The sequence below is a fragment of the Loxodonta africana genome, chromosome 11 (genome assembly GCF_030014295.1).
Source record: "Loxodonta africana isolate mLoxAfr1 chromosome 11, mLoxAfr1.hap2, whole genome shotgun sequence".
Taxonomy (NCBI): Eukaryota; Metazoa; Chordata; class Mammalia; order Proboscidea; family Elephantidae; genus Loxodonta; species Loxodonta africana.
In genome coordinates, this window is record NC_087352.1 from 60,508,296 (window position 1) to 60,527,150 (window position 18,855).

The 18,855-nt window shown below is 47.9% G+C and overlaps 1 protein-coding gene across 3 annotated transcripts in view; it reads left to right on the top strand.

Moving 5' to 3' along the window:
- The window catches only part of ST8SIA5 (ST8 alpha-N-acetyl-neuraminide alpha-2,8-sialyltransferase 5), a 75,581-nt gene that overhangs the window by 29,026 nt on the left and 27,700 nt on the right, over positions 1-18,855 (top strand). The window contains exon 2 of one of the 3 annotated variants that reach the window (XM_023543825.2): positions 5,201-5,308. The exons of the other annotated variants lie outside the window; for them this stretch is intronic. Coding sequence (XP_023399593.2) covers positions 5,201-5,308 — 108 coding nt within the window. The remainder of the gene's footprint in view (positions 1-5,200; positions 5,309-18,855) is intronic. 3 annotated transcript variants of the gene reach the window in all.

The following is an 18,855-nucleotide window of genomic DNA, read 5'->3' on the forward strand; positions in this document are numbered from 1 at the left end:
GGTTACAAGGGAGAGGAAGAGTGGGAATGGAAAAACACTAGCTAGACAACAGATAAGTGGTGACTTTGGTGAAGGGTAAGACAGTACACAATACTGGGGAAGCCAGCACAGCTTGTACAAGGCAAGGTCGTGGAAGCTCCATAGACATATCCAAACTCCCTGAGGGACCAAATTGCTGGGCTGAGGGCTGTGGGGACCATGGTCTTAGGGAATATCTAGCTCAATTGGCATAACACAGTTTATAAAGAAAATGTTCTGCATTCTACTTTGGTGAGTAATGTCTGGGTTCTTAAAAGTCTGTGAGCGGCCATCTAAGATATTCCACTGGTCTCACCCCTTCGGGACCAAGGGAGAATGATGAAAACTAACGATACAAGGAAATATTAGTCCAAAGGACTAATGGACCACAACTACCATGGCCTCCACCAGACTGAGTCCAGTACACCTAGATGGTGCCCGGTTACCACCACTGAGCTCTCTGACAGGGATCACAACAGAGGGTCACAGACAGAGCTGGAGAAAAATGTAGAACAAAATTCTAACTCACAAAAAAAGACCAGGCTTATTGGCCTGACAGAGACTGGAGAAACCCTGTGAGTATGGTCCCCAGACACCCTTTTAGCTCAGTAACGAAGTCACTCCTGAGGTTCACCCTTCACCCAAAGATTAGACAGGCCCATAAAACAAAATGAGACTAAATGGGCACACCAGCCCAGGGACAAGGACTAGAAGGTAGGAGAGGACAGGAAAGCTGGCAATGGGGAACCCAAGGCCGAGAAGGGAAAATGTTGGCATGTTGTGGAGTTGTTAACCAATGTCATAAAACAATATGTGTGCTGTTCAGTGAGAAACTAGTTTGTTCCGAAAACCTTCATCTAAACTACAATAAAAAAAATTTTATTGTGGTAAAATATATATTAAAAAAACAAAAAATAAATAAAATGGTAAAATTTGCCATTTTAACCTTATAGGGGTTTATTTGACTAACAAATGGACAGTTCCTACACTTAGCCAAGAAATTTTGAAAATTATGTACACAGTATGTTTGAGACAAGACAACTTTGCTGCTAAATAAAAAAGAAGCAATAAACTTGTAACCCCACCTTTCAAAGAAAACCAGATTTTTGGCAGAAAGCCTTAAAAAATGGGATCACTACTGCACATCCACAGAACCCTGGTGGTGCAATGGTTAAGTACTCGGCTACTGACTGAAAGGTTGGCGGTTTGAACCTACCCAGTGACTCTAAGGAAAAAAGACCTGGCCATCTGCTCCCATAAAGATTACAGCCTGGGAAACCTATGGGGGCAGTTCTGCTCTGTCAAATGGGGTATCTATGAATTAAAATCAACTTGGAGGTACCTGACAACAACAAAAACACTGTGTATCCAAGGAGCCCTGGTGGTACAACGGTTAAGCTCTTGGTTGCTAACAGAAAGGTTAGCAGTTGGAACCCACCTGGCAGCTCCGTGGGAGAAAGACCGGGGCATCTGCTCCCGTAAAGATTACAGTCTAGAAAACCCTATGGGGAAGTTCTCTGTCACATGGGGTTGCCATGAGTTGGAACTGACTTGACGGCAAACAGCAACTGCACATCCCTGTTGTAGCCTGCTTTTTTTGCACTGAATTTATTGTGAGAACCTTTCTGTGTCATCATATTTCCTCCTAAAGGTTTGTAACTGATGCTTGCTGAGTAGCCCGTCCTTCTGCAAGCATGGGAAGGATTCTCACCACTGGAAAGTCTGTGTGGGAGAGTAACAGTGCTATGTTGACCAGGCTAATCTGCAAATTCCCAGGTGGAAATATTATTGTTTTCTTGGCTTAGAGACAACCTGGTAAAGCCTTTTAGGAGTAAAGGCTTGTAGAGTCAGACAGCTCTTAGCTTGGGTGTGTGTTAGCCTTGTTACCTTCAGCAAATCACTAAACCTCTCTGAGTCCCATGTATCATGTAGACAATGAGACTTCCTGCGTGAGGCTGTGGTAGGAATTGAGGTCATGTATGTAAAGTAAAGTGCTTGCCTCATAGTCAAAGCTCAATGGTGTTTCCCTTCCTTTCCCAAACCCAAATTCTAAGAAATACCTTGCTGATCTCTGATATGAAACTTGTTGGCTCCTGACTCATGGTGTCCCCATGCACAATGGGATCAGACTGTTGTGATCCATAGGGGTTTCATTAGCTGATTTTTGGAAGTAGATCGCCAGGCCTTTCTTCCTAGTTCGTCTTAGTCTGGAAACTTCGCCGAAACCTGCTCAGCAGCACAGCAACACACACATCTCCTCTGACAGATAGGGGATGGCTGTACTTGAGGTGCATTGGCCAGGAATTGAACCTGGGACTCCCTCATGGAAGGCAAGAATTGTTCCACTGAACTACCCCCTGAGATGAAACTAATCCCTTCAAATTAAGAAAGAAAAAAAACAAGCAAATAAACATAAATAACTACTGAATCAGAGCAAAACTGGAGCAGTGCTGTTTTCTGAATGGACTAAGAACTAGGTAAGCATTTTGTCTGGGCTTCAGGCTCCGTCCTGTGAGTTATGCCTGTTCCTCTCCCATCCCAGCTCACCTCTGCCCTGGAGACTGGAGAGTCTGAGGGGAGAGTCAGCAGGCATTTGGCCCAGCATTGATGGAGCACCTTCCTTGTGCAGCCCTCTGCAATTGGGCCTGAGGGGCCTCCCCAGCCCTGAATCTGTCTGGAGAACAGGCTAGCACAGACATTAAACTTCTGAGGAGGGAGATGGGTGGGCATTGGAGGAAATGACTCAGCTCCAGGATACTTTCGGTCAAGGACCTTAGAGACATCCTAGAAAGTTCACTTGAAAGATGGGAACAAAGGCCTAGAGAGGTGCGAAGATGTGACACCGGCCACTTAGCTCATTAGTGGCAGATACAACGGCACCTCCAACACCTATCTTCTGTCCCATCCCTTAGCTTCCAAAAAACCAAAACCTGTTGCCATCAAGTCAATTCTAATTTGTAGCCGCCATATAGGACAGAGTAGAACTGCCCCATGGGATTTCCAAGGAGCGGCTGGTGGATTCGAACTGCTGGCCTTTGGGTTAGCAGCTGAGCTCTTAACCACTGCGCCACCAGGGCTTACAGGCTATTTATTGAAGTTTTTTTTTTTCCCTATTTGTTTTACTCTCTGATTTCGAGTTAAAACTTTATATGCCAATGGTCTTTGACCACTTGTTCATATTTAAGGGCAAACCAAGGGCAAGCCAGTCACTAGAAGGTTACTGGAAGCTCTGTGGTAGGCATTGTTCTACAACAGTGGTTCTTAACCTGGGGCAATTTTGTCCCCCGGGGACATTTGGCAACGTCTGGAAACATTTTTGATTGTCACAGCTGAGCAGGGGGATGCGACTGGCATCTAGTGGGTAGAGGCCAGGGACCCTGCTGATCATTCTGTAATGCACAGGACAATCCCCCAGCAAAGAGCTGTCCAGCCCAAAGTATCAGTAGTGCCACCTGAGAAACCCTGTCCCAGGATGATCAGGTGGACACCAGCCCTTTCCACCATAGTCTTTTTTTTTTTTTTGAGCTAATCAGTTTCTCTCCTGAGAAGCCTGTACACTCACCTGTGGGACTGGATTGGTGGTACCAGCATTCTGAAGCCGGTGCATTCAGCAAGCAGACTTTCAGGTAAACCCAGATATTTTCACTTTAGTGTCTCAGTATATAGGGAGAGGAATACCTGGGTGGTACAAACAGTTAATGTGGTCAGCTGCTAACCGAAGGCTGGCAGTTCGAAAGTCTACCCAAAGAGCTTTGGAGGAAAGGCCTGTTGACCTCCTTCCACAAAAATCATCTGTTGAAAACCCTGTGGAGTGCAGTTCTACTTTGAAGCGTATGGAGTCACCATGAGTCGGAATTGACTCAACGGCAACTGGGTTTGATGAGAACAGTGCTGAACTTCTCTGAGTCAACGTCCGCAGAAAGCAAACCTCTTGACTTCTGTGTGTGGGCAGGGGAGTGACTGGACTGCTTAGCTTGGGAAGGGGCCTCAGGTCGGGGGCGTCTAAATGCTTCTTATATAAACTTCAGGCAGTTCCCCCGCTTTCAGCTCCATTAAGCACTCCTGCCTCCAGTGGCGCCTGGTGCGTCCAGTTCCTGAGCCTTACTGGGGTTGTACGCTGTGTCGAGATTTGCTCCTTTATACGCAGTCAGGATTCCACTGTCTCTGGGCGATGTCATTACCCACCTGTTTTTCATCTTCCAACATTCTGTCACTAGCCCCTTCTATTGCCTACTCTCCCATGCTCATGGCCTTACTTATTCCTTTGCTGTCATTTTAGTCAGGTTTGGGGAGGGGGCGAAGATGTGTGTTCAGCCTCTCATCTTAAACCAGTAGTGGTGTCCTTATTTGGGGCCCTGGTGGTGCAGTGGTTAAGAGCTCAGCTGCTAACCAAAAGGTCGGCAGTTTGAATCCACCAGCCACTCCTTAGAAACCCTATGGGGCAGTTCTACTCTGTCCTATAGGGTCACTATGATTTGGAATCGACTTGATGGCAATTTTTTTTTTTAGTGTCCTAATAAGGAGCCCTGGTGGTAGAGTGGTTAAAGCGCTCAGCTGCTAACTGAAAGGTTGGCGATTCAATACCACTGGCTGCTTCTCGGGAGAAGGATGTGGCAGTCTGCCTCTGTAAAGATTTACAGCCTTGGAAACCCTATGGGGGCAGTTCTGTTCTGTCCTACAGGGTCTGTATGAGTCGGAATCAACTCCACGACAGTGTGGGTTTGAGTTTGGGTTAGTGTCCTTACATGTTGGAAAACTCCAGATTTCATTGAAAGCTTTGAAAGGCATCTGGCTTCTGAATTAGAGGAGAAAGTGCTAGAGAACTCAAGCCCTTCTGGTGTAAGTCTTTTTCAAGGCAGGCATTCAGGGACAGTGGGGAAGCAATGTATGGGGGCTGAAGAGCTCTGTGACTTAATCTCTCTCAGCCTCGGTCTCCTTCTGTGTAAAAGGTGTGATCTCAGCTCTGCCTGCAAAGGTGAGATGAGTTGCTGGATTCAGAAGAGCAGAGAACTTTGTGATGGGCCGCTGTCATCCTCAGGGTTGGAGTCGTCAACTTCGTCTTCGTTAGGTGCATGGTCAAGGTGCTGTGTCACTTGGGCACAGTGACAGGATGTGGCTCTCTGGTAGACAGATACAACCCCACAAATGAGCCCGAGTACCGACTGCCTCATTTTTTTGCCAGAGGACTCCAGTTTGGCTGGCAGAGTGACGACCCGCTGGCCAATTGGACGGGGCTCTTTAATATCACCGATGATCAAGCAGTGCAGAGCGGCAGTGACTCCAGCTCCAGGTACTGACCCCATGAATGGCCAGGGAGGGGGGAAGCCACGCCTCATTGCCTACCCCACAGAGCTGCCTTCAGGGAAGACCAGGCTTGTTACCATGACTCAAAGTTCACCTCATGTGGGGACCCCACCTTGCTTTCTTTGACATGAGGGGTAAGTGGTCATGAAGGTGAAGGAAGGGTGCAATCACAGCAAGGTAGGGAACCTTGACGTTCGCTCTTGGTGTCTTTAGCCACCTTTCACAGCCTTTTTCCTGCCCTTCTGGAACATCTTCCAACCTCTTCCTGTCCTTGCCTATGCCCAAGGTCCTGTGTGTTCCCATCCCAACAAAGGATTACCCAGCCACACCTGCTGTCAGGGAAGGTGGGTGCTGAATTCTCTTGTGCGTAATAGTCTCTGGGTGCCCTCTCTGTCAGCACTGGTGGTGTGGGGTGGGGAGTCTGGGTCTCAAGCCTCCACCTGAGGTGGGGCGGAAGCACTGCCCCCTGTTGCAGGGATTTCGGGCACCAGCTTGCAAATGTGTGTGGGTGTGTGTGGGTGGCAGCTGGGGTGGGTGCTGGGCAGCTGGGGTGGGTGCTTGCTCCTCTGAAATCCTCTTGCACAGGCAGGGCCTGCTGTGCCCACAGATGAGGCTGACCTTGGCTGGGGAAGCATCATTTCCATCAAGACAGCACTGAGATTTGATATTCAGGCCATCTGTGGTCATTTCTCTTGATCTGTTGTAGTGTTTGAAGCTAAGAGTAGTAACTAAGGGCACTCTATAGAGTCAGGAGTGGGACTTCAGTGGCTATGTGTTGAATGAATTAGAGTGGAATATTCTCAAGTGGGGCAGCACACTCCTTGCGGGGAATTTTCACAGACAAAGCAGGATGCCCTTTCTGCTTGGAGCTGGATATGGCTGGAACCTACCAGCTAAGGGATTTCCAGGGGCTGATTAAGCTGTTTTGTCCTGTGTTTCAAAGTACAGGTTAACTTTCGGATCCATTTCCCTAGCAAAGAGGCCTGAGTTTTCATGCTATTAATTTTGACCCCAAAGCATTAAATTAACCTGCAGAGGAGAAGTAATGTGTTTTTCAGGTACCCCCAATGCGTGGTATTTTCATTCAATGCTTTGAAAAAGTAAAGGTATGGATCCAATGCCAGAAACCAATAGGGGCCGCATTCACAGACGGGCCAGAGGGTGTGGAGATCACTGCACACCACGGCCCAGGCTTAAGGGACCTTCTTATGGCTTGCTAGGACTCCAGTTCTTTCCATCTGGAAAGTTTGTGGTAGGAGCCCTGGACAGCTGGTTGGCCTCTGGGACCTTGTTCAGTGTCATACTAGGAGAGTGAGGCATCCACAGAGCTATTCCTTCCAAATGTTGAGCTTCTAACGTTGACCCTTTTACTGGGTGACCCGCCCACTCACTCAACATACCCTTTAGTTACCTGGCAGCTAGGTAAGTCAGCAAGTATCTGCCTCTCAGGATGTGTTGTATACCTCCCTGGGAAGGACTTGGTTATGGATTGAATCGTGGCCCCTCCAAAGATAAGTTGAAGTCCTAACCCTCCATACCTGTGAATGTGACCTTGTTTGGAAATGAGTCTTTGAAGATGCTCTCAGTAATTTAACATGAGGCCATACTGGAGTAGGGTGGGTCCTAATCCAATATGAGTGGTGTCCTTATAAAAGAAAGGAAGAGATACAGACACAGGAATGGATTGCTCAATAAGCAAGATAGGCACGGGCTTACTTGTGCTTACTTACAAAGACATGGTGAAACCCACGTGAAATTGTGCACCAAACACAAGTAATCCCATGCGTACCTTGATTATTGTCAACGCATGCATACCTTGCTTACTGGTTAATCTGGTCTTACACAGACACAGGGCAGGATGGCCACGTGAAAATGGAGGCAGAGGTTGGAGTGATATATTTACCAATCAAAGAACACCAAAGATTGCTGGAAACCATCAGATGCTGGAAGAGACAAGAAATGATCTTCCCCCTGCAACTTCAGACAAAACATGGCCCTGTTGACACCTTGAATTTGGACTTCTAGACTCTAGGCTGTGAGATAATAAACTTCTATTATCTTAAGCCACCTGGTTTGTGGTACTTTGTCATGGCAACCCTAGGAAACTAATGTGAAGAAACTCCTTGAAAAGTTCACTGCGGTTTTGGCTAGAAAATACTAGTCAAGTGAGCAAGATGGGACAGGCCTCTGGGAAGCTGTTTCTGGGCAGATGTCCCTGGATAGCTGCCGAGACCACTGCTTAGATTCTGTTTCTAACTTCTTTTCCTGCCAGCACCTTTTGTCTTTCCTCCCTCTTTCCCCTTTTTTGCTTCTTGCTTCTCTTCCCCTCTTGCTCTGCCTATTTTCTTTTCTCCCTTTATTCCTGTCACTTTCTTTGTCTTCCTTCCTCTCACCTCCACTTCCTACTCCCTTTCTTATCTCTGTTCCCCTTTATTTTCTCTTTCTCTCCGCCTCTCTCAATGACTCAGGCCAGCCTCCCATGCCCTGTCAGTTGAGATGGCTCAGTTGCTCAGGGTTAGAAACTTCGCTGGCCTCTGCCAGCTTGGTTTTGGAATTCAGGTGCCCTTTATCAAACATTGGTACCAGCTGAGTTGATTTCCTTCTGGAAAGCTGCCACTTGACCAAGGCTCCCTTAGTCACAGAATAATTGTGATGACCACACATCTCAAATTTCCTGGGACAATCCCATTTCAAATCCCAATTCCTGGTTGTTTCCAAAAGCACCTACATATGTGAGAGACTACAATACATATATTTCCCACATGTGGGAAACAATGGGTAATGTAGTTAGAATGGAACCCTATATTGGAGATTTTTTTACCTTGGTATATGGGCGACTTCTTGCGTCATTAAAATGGGTGAAACAGCTCCTGGCAGCAAATTTGCAAAGCTTAGGGAAGGACCTAATGAGGACACCATGGAAAGTGCTCTGCCGAGCGAAAGCGCATCATCCCAATTAACAACTTTCTGTGCCTGGAATACGTGAAGAGCTTTGCAGTATTCTTCACCTATTGAATAATTCAGTGCATGCTATATTTTGCTATCTGTGGTTGTGTGGTATGTTGAAGTGTAGTGCAACCTGGTATCATTGATTATTAATGGGAAGTAAAGTGAAAAAACAGTCAAACAATAAAACAAACCCACTGTCATTCCAACTCCGAGCGACCCTGTAGGACAGAGTGGACCTGCTAGGGTTTCCAAAACTGTAAATCTTTACAGAAGCGGACTGCCACATCTTTCTCCTGGGAAGTGGGCTGGTGGGTTCAGATCACCAACCTTTTGGTTAGCAACTGAACACTTAACCTGAGTGCTTAACCACTGTGCCACCAGGGCTCTGAAGGAAAGTTAGGAGGTACCAAATGTAACCAAAGGATAAAGAAGGACAAAAAAGCAAATGACTCATAAACTGTATTCTCACCAGGAGCCATAAGGAGAAGGAGCAGGTACAAATGGTCAGCCTGGAAAACGCTAAACAAGACCCCAAAGGAAATCCAGGCCAGACAGTGCTCATAGGCTGGAGTCAGAGCTTCGCACTGGAGAAGGGCTGGCGGAGGGCCAGGCTGAAGTGGAAAATGAATGAATTGTGAAATATGCATTGACGTATGGCCTTAATTTAAGTGGGGGTCTACAAAGGGTTGCCAATAAGTACCCTTAGAGGAACTGCTTTAATGAACAGATAGAAATAGTTTTAATCAGCAAATGCTTCCATTGAAATAGGTTCTTTGAACAAGTAGGAGGGTCTTTGAAGGCAGTACTCATCACAATGTTCCAATTACGGGTTTATGTTTCTGTGCCCTTCACTAGACAGCTATTGTACTTCTTTTCTTTAAATTCTTAGAACCCAGTATTGCACTTGCCATGTAGTAGGTGCTCAAAAACATTAATTGAATAAAAGAATGAATTCACCAGGGAAATAGTAAAGATTATTAGTTAGAACCAAACCAGTTGCTGTCGAGTTCATTCCAACTCATGGCGACCTCGTGTGTCACAGTAGAACTGTGCTCCATAGAGTTCTCAATGGCTGATTTTTTGGGAAGTAGATCACCAGGCCTTTCTTCAAGGCACCTCTGGGTGGACTCAAACTTCCAACCTTTCGGTCAGAAGCTGAGTGCATTAGCCCTTTGTACCACCCAGGGACTCTATTGGTAAGAAAGCAAACTTCAATGTTGGTACCCCTGAATCTCCATTAGACACTTATTCCATTGGATTTAACCTTGTCCTCTCCTGGCACTGCCTTTGAAGATTAATCCCCAGAAAGAGGGAATGCTTTGGAATAATAAACTAACTCATCCACAGTTTGGATTTATCAGAGAATTTTCTCTTGAGAAGAGCAGGTAGGGGGCAGCTGTGTGGGAAAAGGGAGACTGAAGGATGGGGGGTGGTGTATAAAAAGTAGAGAGGGGCCAGTGAAGATAGATGGTATACTTGTGCTATAACTGACTGGGAAACTCTCCCAAACACCCCCCCTCCCCATGGGACATGGAGATCCTGAGAAAGGTAGGTGGGGTGGGAGAGGTGAGGAACATGCTTTTCCTCCCTGGCCAGCCCTGGGCTGGCTTCCTCTAGCCTGTCCTGATTCCTCATTTGTCCAGTGACACTCTGAGGGCAGAGGGAGGCAGCAGCGCCCTTGGTATCCTCTGCCTCAGGACATCCCAGGGGAAGGTCACAGGGGCTGGGGGAAACTGAGGTAGGAGTCTATCCTAACAGCCAGAGCTGACCTTCAGCCTGGCCCATGGCCACAGTGCTTCAGCCGCATTAAACATACTTCATGTCCAAGTCCTTGTCCTTCCATCAGCATCCACTTCCTGCCTCACCTCCTCCTTGCAGCCTTCTCTGATAGCCCCAGCCCTCCAGGCTCCCCTTTCATTCTACCTTCTGTAAGACGTGTGTGCATGGAGGACTGTTTCTGTCATTACCAAAACAAACAAGCAGACAAACAAACAGACCCATTTCCATGGAGTTGATTCTGACTCATAGTGACTTAATAGGATAGAGTAGAACTGCCCCATAGGGTTTCCAAGGAGCAGCTGGTGAATTTGAACTGCCGATCTTTTGGTTGGCTGCTGAGTTCTTAACTACTGCGCCACCAGGGCTCTGTCCAATACACGTGGACCTTTCATGTTAGCTAAGGTGTCCCTTGTACCCCCAGCAGCCCCTCACCCTGGAGAACTGGGCTGGAGAGCCTGTGAGTACATTTCCAAGGTCCTTGGCCCCTTCAGCTTTAGGCACAGCCCACAGATGGCCTGCTGGCTGGTCTCATTGGCTCCTTCTTCCAGGCTCCACACCAACCTTGGCCTTCCTGGTCTTACACGGGGTTGGCAAGAGGAGATGTGGAAAGGCAACCCCAGGAACTCTTCTTTCTGACTAGAGCAGAGCTGGCCCAGGCTGCCCACCACCCCAAGCTGTCTATCCCGGTGGATTTCTGGGTTGGGGTACAGGTGACTTCCTAAGTGGGAGGGTAGCACCAGACACAGGGGAAAAGAGCAAGCCCCAAGCTGATGACACAAGAAAGCACTGTCTGCAGAATCATGAGCCAAGTGAGTGTTGAGTGCCCAGGCCAGAGCCTGCTCTCTGAGTTGAGGACTGGGTAGTATGTGTCTAGCATGTTCCATGCGATATGGGGTTTACAGTTGTCATATTTTAGAGCTGGAAGGAACTTCACTGAATTCAGTTTAGCACTCTATTATGGTGTATTGAATTGTTCCCTAATTATTTCACGAAAGTGTATAATTAGGTAATAAATTGTGTGGTACAGATGGTGAGAGTGCTGGGAGCTCAGTGTAGAAGTCAGAGGCGTTTCCGTGAAGGGGTGAGACTTGGCTTGGATCTTGACGGCCAGTGCCAACAGTTACTGAGTGCTAACTGTGTGCCGGACACGGTGCTGGGCGTCTTACCTGTACTGTCTCATTTAATACTCACTCTCAAGCCTCTGAGGTGGGTGCTGCCATTACCCCCATTTTATAGATGAAGAAACTGAATCACAAAATGTTAAGTAACTTCCAGGTGGCAAGTGGTGGAGTTGGAGCACACCCCATGCGGTGTGACTCTCGAGTCCCAGTGCTAATGGAGGTGTTGGTGTGTTGGACAGAGGGATTATTCTGGGATGCAGGAAGATCACCCAGGCCTGGGTTAGGTCTCCTTGGCTTTCCTTTCTAAACCCTCTCTTACTTCCATTCTTGCCCTTAGTTCCTGGTTGTTTAAAAAAAAAAAGCTGGAATAAAAAGACCATATTGACTTAATTTAATTTATGTGCATATTCCCTTCCCATATTGTTGTCAGTGCTGCAGGGCTGGGCTTAGGCAGAATTATCTTTTATGTCTCTCATCTCCCCCTTTCCCACTTTTCATCTTCTGTGCCTTCTCCCGGCTTCCCACCCCCCTGCCCCTTGCTTAGTGCTTTCCTGACTGTTATCACTGAAAATGATGTGTTCCACCTGCTCTTGGGAATTCTAAATTCCAAAGAGGAGCCAGGGGTGCCAAACTCCAAAACCAAAAACCCTTTGCTGTCTGGTCGATTCTGACTCACAGGAACCTATAGGACAGAGTAGAACTGCCCCATAGGGTTTCCAAGGAGTGACTGGTAGATTTGAACTGCCAACCTTTTGGTTAGCAGCCGTAGCTCTTAACCACTGTGCCATCAGGGCTCCTTAGGAGCGCTGAACCAAAAACCCATTGCTGTCGAGTCAATTCCAACTCATAGCGACCGTATAGGTCAGAGTAGAACTGCCCCATAGAGTTTCCAAGCAGCGCCCGGTGGACTTGAACTGCCGACCTTTTGGTTAGCAGCCGTAGCCACTTAACTATACCAGGGTTTCCTTAGACGTGCCAGTACCCCAAAATTACCCCAAGAGAAAGAGTTTTTCATGGTGAAATCTCAGGTGAGGTGACAGCTGTTGAAGGAGGGACAGGCACAGCCCTGGGCGTGTACTCCTGCATTAAGGCCTGCAGGCTGGCTTAGCATAAGCCTATCTGGTCAATTTTCACTTCTGTGGAAAAGGACAAAAAAAAAAAAAAAAAAAAAGCAGGTGGAGGGTAGAACTCTTGGGCTCCTTCCAGCTGGAAGAATTTGGGGAGTCAGGTTTGGCAGGCTGTTCTAGGCCGGTGCTGGAAAAACAAAGCCAAGCAAAAATGGCATGGCTTCCCCCTTTCCTCGTGCACCTGACAGGAGCCTCTCGTGGCCTGACTGACAGAAGTAAGGTTTCAGACAGGAGGCTGTCCGTGAGGCAGGGTCGTCGGTGTGTGAGACTCCTCAGGTGGTGTCATTGTGAGCTCCCACGGCCCCCATGCCTTGTTGCCCTGAAGCACCAAATGGAGTCTCCTGGGCAAAGAATCACTTACACAAACTTTTCTGTGCCTCAGTTTTCTCATCTGTAGAACTGGAGTCATATCCCAGCTACTTCTCGGGTTGACACAAAGGAGGTAAAAGACACTTACGTGCTCTGCAGGTGACCTAGATGGCCAAGGGTTCTTCTCCTGTGAGCTGCTCTAGGTTACTGAGGTTAAAGCACCCACATGGGCCCCAGCCGAGCTGAGAGGAGCATGAAGGTTTCCTCCTGCCTTGCTCAGTCACCACTGGGGACCCCTGGGTGAACCTCCCAGGTAGAGCCTGGTCCCAGCTTGGCCCAAACTCATGGTATCATCCAGAGCATGTGCCGTTCCCTCTCTGGGCCTTGTTCTCCTCTGTAAAATGAGAAGTTTCCATTTGATGACTGAGGGCTCCTGTCAGGGCCTCACCCCTTCCTCACCCCAGGTCAGCTCCCGAACACCCCATTCCTCCCTTCCTCTGGGGGTTGCAGCTTTCCTCATGGCTTCTGTGGTTGCTGCCTCCAGCTGTCCTTAACACTTTATACCAGTCCCTTAGCAAAGGCAGGAGGCCACAGAAAGGAGCAAGACAGAGAGAGCAGAGGAATAGATGGAGAATGGAAAGAAAAGGGGTATGGGGTTGGCCTGGGAGGACCAGGTGTCCCCCTGATAATCAGGGGACACTCACAGGGTAAGGCACTTAAAGGCCGTCCCAGTTTTTTGTTCCAGGTAGCCACACATAACTAATCACTAAGTAACTAAGGCACTGCTCAAGTGCCCCCTCTTCAAGTATTCTCGACCTCCCACCCCTTCCAGGGACCCTCCGATTTCCTATCCTGCTTTACTTTCTTACAGTGCTCATCACTACCTGGCACTATCGTGAATAAATATTTTGTCTCCTGTCATGAGGGCAGGGACTTTGCCTGACTAGTCAGTGTGTCCTTACCTAAGACAGTACCTGTCATATAGTAAATGATCAGTAAATCGTTGACGTGTAAAAGAGAAAAAAGTCCTCCCCACCCATTGAGGGTTACACACAGGCAACAGAAGAGTCATAGGTAACTCGGTATAACAAGGGCTGGGCTGGAGGTGTGCCCGGGGGCGGGGCTCTCAGAGGGAGGGTCAGAGGCTGCCAAAGGAAGCTGACACCTGGACTGACTTCTGATGGGTGAGACCCAGCGAGGAAGAGTATTCCAGACTGAGAGGCTAACCCAGGTGACAGCAGAGGACCTAACCATGCCCCTGGCCCTGGGATGGAGAAGAGGGCTACTGAGGAAGTAGGAGTGGCCAGATTTGGGAAGAGGCATAGTGGGGAGAGGCAACTAGGATGTAGGTCTTGGCCTGGGCACCTGGGGGGATGGATGGTGGCCAGAAGCCACCAGCAGCAGCTTCAACGGTGAATGTATAATGCTGACCAGTGCAGTCCAGGCTGTTAAGCTGAATTTTACCAAGGAGAGCTTTGCAGGTCTCCCTGGTCTGGCCCAGAAAATAAGGCCATTTCATATGTGCTCTTGCAGAGAATGTGCTAGACACTAGATCTGGGGCCCTGCAGAATGGCTGGTTGGAGGAAAGAGGAGTGAATCTCCGCGTCAGGCTTTGCTCCTGACTCTGTCCCACCACGTCCCGGGAATGACATTTCAGGGTTGAAGTGAAGTTCACACTTGGATGGATTAACCACAGGGCCAGCAGGGGTTGCATTTAGAGCATCAGACTTTAGCTTTCAAGTCTGATAGCCCAAAACATCTGTAGTCATTCCTCTGTACTGATGAGACCGTGGCCCAGGGAAGGCAAGTGACATCCCGGGCCACAGAGCAGAGTGTGGCATCACCAGGGGCCTCTGAGAAGGGTCTCTCCTGGCAGCTGGGACCTGCAGTTGTTACCGGTGTAGCCCTTCTTGCCTCTCTCTCTGTGCCTATTTGGGAAGATACTTCAGTTCCTTTGAATTGTCAGGCTGCAATTTTTAGACTCTGATTCCTGCGCGTTTGCTCTGATGGGTAGCGTGATATCTTGAGACAGCAGCTGTTGTGTCTCTAGAAATAGCACTGAGCTCACTGAAGGGCTGTTGCCCTTGGGATCGGGGGGAGAGGGTGCTTACTGAGAAAACCCCCAGAGAACCTGGCTTGTCACAGTCAGGGAGAATGAGTGTGCTGAAATGATTAAGAGCATGTGTTCCGGGGTCTCAAAAGTCTGAGGTCCATTTTCCAGTGCTACCATTTACTGAGGCATTGGTGGTTCAGTGGTGGAATTCTCACCTTCCATGTGAGAGATCCGGGTTCAGTTCTCAGCCAGTGCACCTCATGCACCGCCACATGGCTGAACAGGTTTCAGTGAAGCACCCAGACTGACTAGGAAGAAAGGCCTGGCAATCTCCTTCAGAAAATCAGCCAGTGTAAACTCTATGGATCACAACAGTCTGATCCCATTGTGCATGGGGTCACCATGATTTGGGGGGCGACTGGACGGCAGCTAACAACACTGTTGACTAGCTGACTGTTGTTGGGCAAGTTACTTTACCTCTTACAGTCTGAGTCTCAGGTATAAAATGGGGAAATAATACCTGCCTGCCTCATGGGGTTGTGGTGAGGATTAAATGAGACAAAGCTAAAGGATCTAGTTTCAGGGCTGCCACATACACTTGTGCAGGTTGGGCACTAAACAAAGACACTCAGCTATGGGGGCAGTTGAGGCTGAAATCCAGCACACTCTCACTTCACAAGCCATGTGCCTGTCATGTGGCTTAGTTCACCTGGAGGAAGAGGTGAATTTGCAAATAGAGGTGTGGGCTCTTGGTGTTCCTACCCAGCGTGGAATGAATATCAGGTCTTGGTGTTCTCTGAGAGTCTGTACCAGGCTTGAAAGAAGTCTGGGGTGTAGGTTCCTAAACCAGGGCAGCTTTCCTGTACCCCAGGGGCTGGTGGAGGTCTAAGACGTGTGCTCTTGTGTGATACAGTCACCTCCCTGTGTTCCCATTCTCTTGAACAGCAGCAGCAGCACCTAGAGGCTGGGGGCAGTGGGAAGGGTGAGATAGAAAGCTGAATGCATGAGCCTCGTTTTGTACAAGCCAGTGGTTGTTGGGGCCCAGAGTACTGTGGCCCCATGGAAGACTTCTTGGCCCTGGAGAAGCTCTGGAGAGGGAATGAGGCCAAGAGGGGAGAGCTGTTTGTGGGACAAGCTCTTGGGGAAAGGCTGGTAGGAATTACAGAGCCAGGCTCTCTGCAGGCTTGACCCTGGACGGGTGAAATGAGGCTTCCTCAACCTGCAAAGCTAAAGCCCACAAGAGGGGAGCTAATGTCCAGGACCACCACCATCACCTTTTTTGTCTTCTTATTTAGTGGTGCCTAGCACCTGCTGATCAAGGCAGCCAGAGCCTGCCTCGAGCGTGCAGAGACAGAGGGGGCAGGACGAGTGCAGCCTGGTGCCCATATCTGACTTGGCTGCTGGATGTCCCATGGCATCTGAGAGGAGCTGGGCTCCTGACATGACCACGTGGGACTATTTATACCTGTCAGATTCCTGAGTGTGATGCCAGCATCCCTTCCCCTTAGAACTGGGGAGAGATAGTCTTTCCAGTATTGAAAGAAGAGATGGTGACTAACTCACCTTGGAGGCTGATAGAGCTTAAGAAGGGCAGAGAAATTGCTTCTCTCACGTGTCTAGCAGGTTCAGGGGAAGTTCAGAATATTTGGAGGGAGGTCATGATTCAAGAGAAAAGGGCATTTATTAGTAACTTCCAATAATAAGAATCATATGCCCATTACAGTAAACTTAAAAAAGACAAAGGAAAGTATTTTAAAAATCACTCATCATCCCATCACCCAAAGAAACCCACTGTTAATATCTGTTATAATGCTTCCATTTCCCATACATTCGCTTATTGTGTATAATTCTTTTTGGAGATAGTGCAGTTTTGTAACTTGCATTTTTCAGCAACATTATCATGTGAGCATCTTCCCATGTCGTTACACACAAAAAAATTGAAGCATCTTTTTTTTTTTTAATGTTTTTAAAATTGTACTTTAGATGAAGGTTTACAGAACAAACTAGTTTCTCATTAAACAGTACACATATTGTTTTATGACATTGGTTAACAACCCCACATCATGCCAACACTTTCCCTTCTCGACCCTAGGTTCCCCATTACCAGCTTTCCTGTCCCCTCCTGCCTTCGAGTCCTTGCCCCTGGGCTGGTGTGCCCCATTAGTCTCATTTTGTTTTTTATATGCCTGTCTAATCTTTGGATAAAGGGTGAACCTCAAGAGTGACTTCGTTGGTGAGCCAAAAGTGTGTCCAGGGGCCGTACTCTTGGGGCTTCTCCAGTCTCTGTCAGGCCAGTAAGTCTGGTCTTTTTTGTGTGAGTTTAGAATTTTGTTCTACATTTTTGTCCAGCTCTGTCCTGGACCCTGTATTGTGACCCCTGTCAGATCAGTCAGTGGTGGTAGTTGGGCACCATCTAGTTGTACTGGACTCAGTCTGGTGGAGGCCATGGTAGTCATGGTCCAATAGTCCTTTGAACTAATATTTCCTTATATCTTTAGTTTTTTTCATTCTTCCTTACTCCTGAAGGGGTGAGACCAGTTGAGCATCTTAGATGGTCGCTCACAGGAAGCATAATTTTTGATGTCTGCCTAATGACCTATATCCACAGCTAAGAAGGATTGCTGTGGCTCACTCCAGAATGCAGTCCTTTGGCGTCCTGTCAGAAGCAAAATCTAGAAGTGGCCTAGCGTTGCTGTGCTTCTCGTAATCCTATTTTCTCAAGACTGAGATGGGACCAAAAAAAAAAAAAAACCCAAGTCACTTATTGTCAAGTTGATTCCAACTCATGGCGGCCCAATGTGTGAAGAGTAGAACTGCTCCATAGGGTTTTTAAGGCTGTGACCTTTCAGTAACAGATTTTCAGGCCTTTCTTCTGAATGCCTTTGGGTGGGTTCGAACTGCCGACCTTTTGATTAGTAGTCAAGCACTTAGCCGTTTGTGCCATGCAGGGACTGCTTGAGATGGAGCAGTATAACCCACAAAAAGCAAAAGCCCTGGTAAGATGGAGAATGAAGCAAGGGCCGTTAGTTCCACTTTCCAGATGGGAAAACTGGGGTTTCAGACCCATGCATGGAGCAGTTTTAATGACTTGGTTGAGGTACCAGGTGATGTCTGCAGCAGAGATGGAGTGATCAAGGGCAGTCCCAAGTCAGAGCAGAACTTGTTGTTGTTGTTAGGTGTCCTTGAGTCAGTTCCAACTTATAGCAACCCTATGTACGACAGAACGAACACTGCCCGGTCCTGTGCCATACTCACAATCGTTATGCTTGAGCCCATTGTTGAAGCCGCTATGTCAATCCATCTTATTGAGGGTCTTCCTCTTTTGGACTGACCCTCGACTTTACCAAGCATGATGTCCTTCTCCAGGGACTGATCCCTCCTGGTAACATGTCCCAAGTATGTGAGATGAAGTCTTGCCATCCTTGTTTCTGGCTGTATTTCTTGGCAGGGGAGAGGCTCACTAACAGCAACAGATGGAGGATGCCAGCCAGTCTAGAGGGTGGAGGAACTTCCTGAATTATTCATCCCTGACTCAGCTCTGCTGTCAACCAGCTGGGAGACTGTGAGCAAGTCTTGACTTGCTGGGCCTCTCTGCACCCTCCACTGGAGCTCATGTCCTTTTGTGACAGGAGAAGGGGGAGGGAAGGAACAAACATTTCTTGGGCTCTCCCTGTGTGCCAGGCACTGTGCTAGTGCTTTCCCTGAAATTCACATCAGTATCTTACTCAACCCTGTCACACACGTACTGCCTTTTTTTTTTTTTTAATTTTGTTGTGCTTTAGGTGAAAGTTTACAGCACAAATTAGTTTCTCACTCAAAAATTTATACAAAAATCGCTTTGTGACATTGGTTGCAGTCCCTGCATTGTGTCAGCACTTTCCCCCTTTCCCTTTCTGCCCCAGGTTCTCTGTGTTCATTCATCCAGTTTTCCTGTCCCTTCCTGCCTTCTCTTAATTGCTTTTGGGCAGGTGTTACCCATTTGGTTTCATGTACTTGACTGAACTAAGAAGCACATGTGTGTTATTGTTTTGTTTTGTAGGCCTGTCTAATCTTTGGCTAAAAGGTGGACTTCAGGATGGCTTCAGTTTTGAGTTAGCAGGCTGTCTGGGGGGCCATAGTCTCGGGGGTTCCTCTAGTCTCTGTCAGACCAGTAAGTCAGGTCTTTTGTGTGTGTGTGTGTGTGTGTGTGTGTGTG